The sequence below is a fragment of the Rhincodon typus genome, unplaced genomic scaffold (genome assembly GCF_021869965.1).
Source record: "Rhincodon typus isolate 14 unplaced genomic scaffold, sRhiTyp1.1 hic_rhity00002821, whole genome shotgun sequence".
Taxonomy (NCBI): Eukaryota; Metazoa; Chordata; class Chondrichthyes; order Orectolobiformes; family Rhincodontidae; genus Rhincodon; species Rhincodon typus.
The window spans coordinates 9340-19674 of record NW_025968459.1 but is presented as its reverse complement, the minus strand read 5'-3'; the positions used below and the strand labels follow the sequence as shown (position 1 = coordinate 19674).

Sequence of the window (10335 nt, the reverse complement as noted above, 5' to 3'; positions counted from 1 at the left end):
CAGCCTTGTCCGCTTAGCTGAACTTGTCCTCACTCTTAACAACTTCTCCTTCAATTCCTCCCACTTCCTAAGAGAAAGCGGGTGGCCATGGGTACCCGCATGGGCCCAAGCTATGCCTGCCTCTTTGTAGGATACGTGGAACAATCCCTCTTCCGAAGCTACACTGGCCCTGTACCCCACCTCTTCCTCTGTTATATTGATGCCTGTATCGCTGCTGCCTTGTACTCCCACGAGAAGCTCGAACAGATCATCCACTTCACCAACACCTTCCACCCCAACCTTAAGTTTACCTGGACCATCTCTGATACCTCTCTCTCCTTCCTGGACCTCTCTGTTTCCATCTCTGGAAACCACCTGGAAACCGATATCCATTTCAAGCCTACCAACTCCCACAGCAATGGAGAATGCACCTCCTCTCACCCACCGTCCTGCAAAAATTCCATCCCCTATTCCCAATTCCTCTGCCTCCGCTGTATCTGCTCCTGAGATGAGGCATTCCACTCCTGGACATCCCAGATGTCTTCGTTTTTCAAGGGCTGCAACAGTGGTCAAAAACCCCGTCGACCGGATCTCCCGTGTTTCCCACAACTCATCCCTCACACCCCCTCCCCGCAATAACAACAAAAATAGAACCCCCTTTTCCTCACGTACCACACTATGAACCTCTGGATCTAACGCATCATCCTCTGGCACTTCCGCCACCTGCAATCTGACCCCGCTACCAAAGACATTTTTCCCTCCCCACCCTTATCTGCCTTCCGGAGGGACCACTCTATCCGTGACTCCCTTGTCCGCTCCACACTCCCCACCAGCCCCACCACCCCCAGTACTTTTCCCTGCAACCGCAGGAAATGCTACACATGCCCCTACACATCCAGGCCCCAAGAAAACCTTCCATATCAAACAGATGTTCACCTGCACATCTGCTAATGTGTTATATTGTATCCGCTGTTCCTGATGTGGCCTTCTCTACATTGGGGAAACCAAGCGGGGGCTCGGAGACCGCTTTGTGGAACACCTACGCTCGGTTCGCGATGAACAACTGCCCCTGCCAGTCGCGAGCCACTTCAACTCCCCCTCCCACTCCTTGGACGACATGTCCATCCTGGGCCTCCTCCAGTGCCACAACGATGCCACCCGAAGGCTGCAGGAACAGCACCTCATATTTTGCTTGGGAACCCTGCAGCCCAATGGTATCAATTTGGACCTCAGAAGGTTCAAAATCTCCCCGCCCTCAAGTGCATCCCAAAACCAGCCCAGCTCGTCCCCGCCTCCTTAACCTGTCCGTCCTTTCTCCCACCTATCCACTCCTCCCATCTCAAACCCCACCCCCACCTCCTACCTACCAGCCTCATCCCCATCTCCTTGACCTGTCCGTCTTCCCTTGACTGACCAACATCCACCTTAACTCCCCACCTACACTCATCTTTACTGGCTCCATCCCCGCCTCCTTGACCTGTCCGTCTCCTCTCCACCTATCTGCTCCTTTATCCATCTTCCATCCGCCTCCGCCTCGCTCTCTCTATTTATTCCAGAATCCCCCTCCCCTCCCCGATTTCTGAAGAAGGGTCCAGACCCGAAATGTCAGCTTTCCTGCTCCTCCGATGCTGCTTGGCCTGCTGTGTTGATCCAGCTCTATACCTTGTTTTCTCAGATTCTCCAGCATTGGCAGTTCCTACTATATCTGTAGACTGCAATGTTAGGGAAAGAAATTCTGCAGACATATTCTGCACTATGAAGAATCTCGATTAGACATTACTGAACACCAGACACGACAAACGAGCATAATTTCCAACCCCAAAAGATCGTATTGCAGATCACTATTTCCCGCCCCTAACGTGTAACTGCCCTCCTCCTAAAACTATTAAATGTTACAAGGCAACATATTATATTCTAGGAACAAAAACAAAGTTGCTGGAAAAGCTCAGCAAGTCTGGCAGCATCTGTGAAGGAAAAAACACAGTTAATGTTTGGGGTCCAGTGACCCTTACTCAGAAGTGATGGCAGCTGGGAAAATGTCAGTTTATATGCCAAAAATAAGGAGGTGGGTGGGGTAGAGAATAAACGATACGATAGGGCCCAAAGAGAGAGAAAGAATTTGGACAGACAAAGGAGTTGATAATGATCAGGCTGGGAGGGTGAACAGTTGTTAATGGGGACTGTTTTTGACTAACAACAGCGGGTGTGTAATGGCAGGCTGTGTGGTAACAAGGACTGGTGTGTGGGGTGGGGGCTGGGACATGGGAGACTTTAGGCCCGAAAATTATTGAACTCAATATTGAGTCCGGAGGGCTGTAGGGTCCCCAAGTGGAAAATGAGTTATTTTTCCTCCAGCTTGCGTTGGGTTTCGCTGGAACACTGCAGCAAGCCAAAGAGAGAGATGTTGGCCAGGGAGCAGGATGGTGCGTTAAAGTGGCAGGCAACAGGTAGTTCAGGGTCTTTTCTGCGAGCAGAACATAGATGTTCTGCAAAGCAGTCGCCAAGTCTACACTTCGTTTCCCTACTGTAGAGGAGACCACGTTGTGAGCAGCGAATGCAGTAGACTAGATTCTGGGAAGTGCAGGTGAAATCTTGCTTCACCTGGAAGGTATGTTTGTGTCCTTGGATACTGGAGAGGGAGGAGGTAAATGGCCAGATGTTGCACCTTCACCAGTTACAGGGGAAGGTGCCCGAGGGCTGTGGGGAGGTGTTGGGGGTGAAGGAATTGTGGACCAGAGTGTCACAGAGGGAATGGTCCCTGCAGAAGGCAGACAAGGGAGGGGAGGGGAATATGTGTCTGGTGGTGGCATCTCGCTGAAGGTGGCGGAAATGGCATTTGATGATCTTCTGGATGTGGATGTTGGTGGGATGGTCGGTGAGGATAAGGGGAACCCTATCGCTGTTGCGGGAGGGAAGAGAAGGGGTGAGGGCAGGAAGTGCGGGAGATGGGTCGGACCTGGTTAAGGGCCCTGTCGACAACAGAGCTGGGGAATCCTCGGTTGAGGAAGAAGGCGGACATGTCGGAGGCTCCCTTGTCGAAGTTGGCCTCATCTGAACACATGCGATGGAGACGGAGGAACTGAGAGAATGGGATGGAGTCTTTACAGGAAGTGGGATGTGAGGATGTATAGTCCAGGTAGCTGTGGGAGTCTGTGGATTTGTAATGGATACTATTGGCCAGTCTATCCCCAGAAATGAAAACAGAAACGTTGAAGAACGGAAGGGAGGGGTCAGAGATAGACCAGGTGAAAGTGTGGGCAGGGTGGAATTTGGAAGCAAAATATTTGAAGTTTTCCAATTCCAGATGAGAGAGAGAAGCAGTACTGATGATATCATTGATACATTGGAGAAAGCTTTGTGGGTGGGGGCGAGAATAGGACTGGAAAAAGGAATGTTCCACGTACCCCATGAAGAGACAGGCATAACTAGCGCCCATCCGGGTACCCATGGCAACCCCTCTTACCTGAAGAAAATGAGTCTCCTCACCACCGGCTGGTCTGCAATCCACCACGCCCCCGTTCCTGCCCGCACAAGGCAAACCAAGCTCAGCGTCTTTGGGAAAATAAAGACCGGAGTTTTTCGGCCTTCTGGAGATGGGACGGTCTTTCAAAACATGTCAGGGTTGTGTGGGGGGGTGGGAATATCACTCATTGGGCTGTGGTGTGGCAGATTGTGTTTAATTTGCATAAATGTGAGACATTGCTTTTGGTAAAACAAACAAGGGCAGGACTTATACAATTTAAATTAGGACTTTTGGTAGTGTTGCAGAACAGAGGCGAGGCCATCAGGTATAATTCTTTGACGTTTGTGTCACATATCGACAGGGTGGTTAAGAAGACATTTAGTTCACTACCTTCTTTGCTCAGACCTTTGAGTTTAAGAGTTGGGATGTCATTTTCACGTTGTACAGGATGTAGGTGAGGCATCTTCTGAAGTACTGTGTCCAGTTCTGGTCGCACTGTTATCGGAAGGATAATGTTAATCTGGAGAGGGTTTAGCAGAGATTTACCGGGATGTTGCTGGGAATGGATGGTTTGAGTTATAAGGAGAGGCTGGATAGGCTGGGACTTTTCTCAGTTGTGCGTAGGCGGTTGAGGAGTGACCTGATGAGGTTTATAAATCATGAGGGGTACAGAAAAATTGAATGTCAGTTATCTTTTCTTGGGGGTGGAGGATTTCAAGACTATGGGGACATTTTAAGTTTTGAGGAGCAAACATTTTAAAAAAGATATGAGGGGCAGTTATTTTACAGAGAGTTGTTCTTGTATGGAACGAACTTCCAGACAAAGTGGTGGAAGTGAGTACAGTTACAACATTTAAAAGACATTTAGATAAGTACATGAAAATGAAATCAGTTTGGATGGTGTTGTGAGCTGCTGCCCTCCCAGTCCCTCTCTGAATAAATCCCTGATGGTTCTTATCCTCTGCTGCTGCCTGTGCAGTGGCGTGTGGAGACCAGCAGAGGGTGGCATTGCATCACATCAAACTGCACAGAGAATGTCAGACCTGCCCCACACAGAGACACACAGATACACACACAAATACACCGATACTTACACTAATAAGGGGAGCCTATCAGGATTTCTCTGGCTCTGTGGTTTGTCAATATTTCATTCATTCCATCTGGTGTGTGTCAGGATTTCTGTTACTCTGTGGACAGCATTTCATTATTTGAGTCACTCCATGCGAGTACATCAGTATTTGCTTGCTCCAGTGAGTGTGACAGTATTTCAGTTGTTCCATGGGGACTGTGACTCTATGAGATTTTCAATGTTTGTTTGTTGAAGATGTAAGGACAAGTTGGGAGACGAGTAAATATTACAGGTTAGTTTCAGTATCTGAGCTGTCTGAAGGAGGAGGTGTAGGAGGGACACTCCGTGCTCCCTTCCTGAGAGCTGGTGGAGACGATATGTTGTGAGCCCAACCTCGTGCCCACCGAGACCGTGGTGATTCCATTTGTACCGGCTTGATATAAAAGGGAGATGGCATCAGGGACACGGTTTCTAAGCTGTGCCAGGTGGAAATGGAACTGACAGTGGGTTTAAAGTGAGAATTACCCTTCACTGAACATTGCTCCTTACTCGGTTGGTGGGACGTGTATCTTTTGGAATCTCCACACGGGTCGTCCTGGTTCTCTCCGGCTCATTCCAGGGTCCTCCCCACGCGGTGGAGGAAGGTGGGTGAGGGAACTGATGTGGGGAACACCACCGCCCTGCTTGGCCCTTTCTGTCCTATTCCAGGCTGTTTCTCCTTGAATGAGGGAAAGGGAGGGAGGGAATGAAGGTGAATGTGCGTGGCCCTGCTGTTAGTGATGGTGTAGGTGAGGGGGAAATGGTGAGGTATCCGGATTGAATCAGTCGACAGTGTTGGATCCATGCAGTGTTTTCAGTGTCGGGGAGTAGCGGAGGTGTGTGTGTGTGAGAGAGAGATGGAGCAGAGAGAATGCGGTGATACTTATCCTGACAGAGCGCGGAAGGTTATTGTAGCTTGTCCTGTGTTGCTGGACATTTCTTCAGACTGCAGATTCTGCACTGAGCTGGGTGGTGAGCTCAGGCCATGCTCGGTGGGTCTGGTGGTGTGGTTTCCTCTGCTAAAAGAATTGTCCTCCTTTGTACTAGCCCATCCACCAGGACCTCTGTGCCCCTTTCGATAAATCTTGGTGCAATTGTCCCTTATCTGTCAGGCTCGGGATAAACCGTGCAGGTAGGCTCCGAACTGAGAAAGTTCAACTGTGTTCCCATTGGCCTTTTAAAAATGGCACCTGCACCAGGGATCATGGAACACCTGGGCCATCCAGGCGATGGGAACTATTACCAGCCATGATGGGTGGGAGAATCAGGTTGGCATTGAATGAGAGGAATGGCATGTGCTGGGGTAGGTAGATAATGAGGGGAGTTTAATAAGATAGCATCAGAAAACTAGCTCAGCCTCCTGCAGACTATCTCTCTGTCACACTCAATTAAAATGTCACTGAGACAAATTATTGTTAGATACAGCCCAATGAGTCAAAGACTGTGCTCACCACACTCTCAGTCACAAATGCAGAACAAATGCTCTTTAAAACTCTCCATCATCTGAACTCACAGCAATATCCTATTCACGCATCATTCCTGAAAAACTGACACATGTTGCAAGATGCTATCAAAATGTCCACATGTCAGCATTCCAAAACTTGTGAACACATACTTCCATGACACTGTCTCTCAACCTCCCGCTCTCTGTCTATATGTCCAACCCCTCCCATTTGTTGGTATTTAAACTGATTCCCCACCATCTCTCTCTGGCAGTGATTTTCACACCCATGGCAGCCCTTGTCATGGCACATTGGAGATATGGAGCTGTAAATGGATGGGAGTCGCACATCCTGTCACTTCCAGCATGGGCTGCAAGTTTCCCCAGGCTGGGCAGCGATTTAACACAGCATTACCGAGCACTGCACTGGGGTGGTCTGTACAGATCTACACGCTGGGAGGGTAGCTGCTCGGGGTTTACAGATCAGTTCAGTGGTGTTCACTTCACAGTCCCCATGTGCTGGAGAGATGCCTGGTCCGGATTTATGGATCAATGCACTCGTGTGGTCTGCCCAGCTCCCCGTGCTGGACTGATATCTAGTTGACTGGTGAGGCCTGCACAGTGTCCCACTCTGGACAGATTGCCGGGTTGTATTGAGCAGGACACTAGCCTGGTCTGCACAGTGCTCCATGCTGAACAGATATTTCATCTGGGTTTGTGGTGTCTGGGCTGGTTCTGTGAGGTGGATTGAGAATGTGAGATAACTGACCACTTCAGCTGATCTGGCAATGCCTTTAATTTGTGTTTGCCAGTTGAGTTGAGTTTGGGGAGAGATTTCCACCGTGAGGCTGAGTGGGTCTCACCAAAACTGATGGACAGAAGGGCCTTTGTGATGAGGATCTTTCTGACTCCATCACATTCTATAACGACATTCCCCGGAACATTCTGTAACCGACATTATTTGTGAACGGCTGGATGTCAGTGAAGTGAACAAAAGATATGATCCCGAGGGAAAAGATCCCGTTCCAGGGAGAAGGAGACACTGTTTCAAAATCCCCTCAGGCAGTTAAAGGGGTGAATACATTTTCCCTGTGTTCATGTTTCTTCCCAACCGAAAATTGACCACAATTTAGAGTAAATGACAGAAATTTCCAACCTTTGTCTCCAAGAAACTGGGAGAGAATCCTTCAGGACAGCAACATCTTCACCCTCTATATCAGGAACTGTAAGGAAGTGACCTATGCCTGCTCTCGAGTGATCGAGTCTGTGGAACTGTTCTGGAAACCATCTGTTCTTATGGATGTTTATCTGTGTGTCTGGGGTGGGAATGCTTCTTGTGTTTTATGTTACATTTCTTGTAAAAGAATTGAGACAGTACTATTTGTTATTTCAGCTTCATTTTTTTTTCAATAAATCAGTGATACATTTGAAAATGTCACTGAGTCCTCAATCAAACTGGTAACTTTGCCTCCAGGCTGATATATATTTTATTTGTTTTCCTTCCTCACAGTTGATGTAGTGACGATCTACGTCCTGCTTTATAAAGATTGTGGATTGTCTCCATGTGTCAGACATTACCTGGGGGCCATGGCAGTGGCGGATCTACTGGTCATTATCCTCGACCTGATATGGAGACACATTCCCATTGTTTATCAGGAACAATTTTATTTCCTGCGGTACATCCCCGTGTGTAATATCCACGCCGTCCTCCTTTACGCAGCCACTGACTGTTCTGTCTGGTTCACCGTCACTTTCACCTTTGATCGATTTGTGGCCATTTGTTGCCAGAAGCTGAAAAGTAAATATTGCAGTGAGAAAACGGCGGCTGTGGTTCTGGGAACAGTGACTGTGCTGAGCTGTTTAAAGAACATTTTCTGGTATTTTATGCTCACAGCTCGCTATTCGCTGTGGAACCTCCCCTGGTTTTGTGATGGAATAATCGATGTTTATTTCTCTCGTGTCTGGGTCACAATCGAGTTCCTCCACCACATTCTAACCCCGACTCTCCCATTTCTCCTGATTCTGCTGCTCAATGTTTTCACCGTCAGACACATTTTCGTGACCAGCAGAGCCCGCAGGAGACTCCGGGCTCACACCAATGGGGACGGTCAGTGTGACACAGAAATGAGAAATCGAAAAAAATCCATCATTTTACTGTTTGTGATCTCGGCCAATTTCATCTTGTTATGGTCAATGTTAATTGTGTATTCTATATGGAACCGAATGTGGTTGATTGGGTATGTATCTATAACTGTCAATGGCTTTGTGCAGGAATTGGGCTTCATGCTGCAGCTCCTCAGTTGCTGCACAAACACCGTGATTTATGCCGTGACCCAGACTAAGTTCAGGCAGCAGCTGAAGAATGTGCTGAAATATCCCTTCACCCAAATTTATCAATGAATCAAATTCACTCATTAATCAATCCATCCAGGATTTTCTCATTTCAGTTCAATGTTTCAGCAATGAAGCAGCCTGTCGCTATGGTAACAGACTGAGGATAGTGCTGGTTTATCCAACCTTATCCCACAGCGGGTTACGGGGAAACATGTCAATGTTTCTCTCAACTCACAGGCCAAAGAGAAAAGGCACCATTCCACTGACTGCATCCATAACTTCAATATGTAATTACCGTTCATTAAAAAGTGCCAAGCAGCACAGCAAACTATATTGTTGTTTGTCTTTGTGTTGAAGAAGCTAAACTGGAGAGAGACAGACTCAGCCCCAAGGGAATGGGAGGATTTTGGGACTGAGCTCAGGAGTTGGATTTAAGTCACTCTGTCCTTGCGTTCATCTCTGGGATATCTCTGTCTCTTTCTCTCTCGCCTGTCCCTCCTCGCTCACTCTCTCCCTCTCTGACCCACATTTCTCCATACCCCGCTGCTTCCCATCCCTCTCTCCATTCCCTTCCTTCTCTCTTTCCACCCACCCTCTCCAAACCACTCCCTCCCTCTCTCCCTGCGTCCTGTCTCTCTCTCCCTCCTCCTCAAATATCCGCACCCCATTCTCTCACCCTCTGCCTGTGTGAACCCCATCCTCCACTCTGTATTTTTCCCTCTGACCCCACCTCTCCCTAATCCCCATCACACTTTCCCTCTCTCAGTCCCCCTCACATGCTCTATCTCTCTCCCCATCCCCCTCTGTACCCTTTGCCTCTCTCCTCCCACCTCGCTGTCACCTCTCACTCTGCCTCTGTTTCCTTGTCTCTACCTCTCTATCTCTGACCCACTTTCTCTCTCTCTCTCTGTCCTCTCTTCCTTGTCCTCCTCTCTCCCTTCGAGTCTCTCACTGATCTCTGTAACCCCTTGGCTCCCTGTCACCCATCCCCCAGCCCTGTATCTGGCTCCCTGTGCCCCGTCCCCCTGTACCCCAGCCCCTGCCCCTGTCGCTCTCTCTCTCTCTCTCTCATTCCCTGTCGCTCTCTCTCCCTCCTTCCCCCCCGTCACTCCCTCCCTGTCGCTCTCTCCCTCCCTCCCTTTCGCTCGCTCCTTCCCTCCCTGTCACTCACTCCATCACTCCCTCCCCGTCACTCCTTCCCCGTCCCTTGCTCCCTCCCCGTCCCTCGCTCCCTCACTCCCTCCCCATCGCTCACTACCCGTCCCTTGCTCCCCATCCCTCTCTCCCTCCCCGTCCCTCGTTCGCTCCTCCCACCCGCCCCGTCCGTCCCTCCCCCCTCCCTCCCTGTCCCTCGCTCCCTCCCTGTCCGTCAACCCTGCCTATCTCCCTGTACCTCGCTCTTTCCCTGACCCTCCCTGTCTCCCTCCCTGTCGCTCCCTCCCTGACCCTCGCACCCTCCCTCCCTGTTCTTTGCTCCCTCCCTGTTCCTCCCCCTCCTTGTCTGTCCCTGTCCCTGTCTCTCGCTCCCTCCCTGTACCCCTCTCTATCCCTCGCTCCTTCCCTCTCCCTCCCTGTCCCCCTACCTCTCCCTCCATATCCCTCGCTCCGTCCCTGTCCCTCGCTCCATGTCCCTCACTCCCCCCGGCCCCTCGCTCCTTCCCCGTCCCTCACTCCCTCCCCATCTCTTGCTCCCATCCCTAGCTCCCTCCCTGTCCCTCGATCCCATCCCTCTCTCCCTCGCTCCCATCCCTTGCTCCGGTCCCTCCCTCCCTCAGTCCCTCCCTGTCCCTTGCTCCCTCTCTTGCTCCCTCTACGTCCCTGGCTCACTCACTCCCTCCCTCCCCATCCCTCACTCCCTCGTTTCCTCCCTCCCTGCCCCTTGCTCACTCCCTGTCCTTTGCTCTCTCCTTCACTCCGCATCCCTCCCTCGCTCCCTCCCCATCCCTCGCTCCCTCCCTCGGTCCCTCCCTCCCCGTCCCTCGATCCATCCCTACCCCATTCTCGCTCACT

The 10335-nt window shown here is 50.3% G+C and overlaps 1 protein-coding gene across 1 annotated transcript; it reads left to right on the top strand.

Moving 5' to 3' along the window:
- Positions 1-7578: 7578 nt before the first annotated feature.
- Positions 7579-8631, top strand: LOC125481617 (probable G-protein coupled receptor 139). The gene has a single exon (XM_048593421.1). The coding sequence runs from the start codon at positions 7579-7581 to the stop codon at positions 8389-8391; it is 813 nt and encodes a 270-aa protein (XP_048449378.1). The 3' UTR covers positions 8392-8631.
- The last annotated feature ends 1704 nt before the right edge of the window (positions 8632-10335 follow it).

Bases quoted from the DNA above. Each gene is read 5' to 3' on its own strand.
- LOC125481617 (XM_048593421.1), top strand. From the start codon at position 7,579: ATGGCAGTGGCGGATCTACTGGTCATTATCCTCGACCTGATATGGAGA.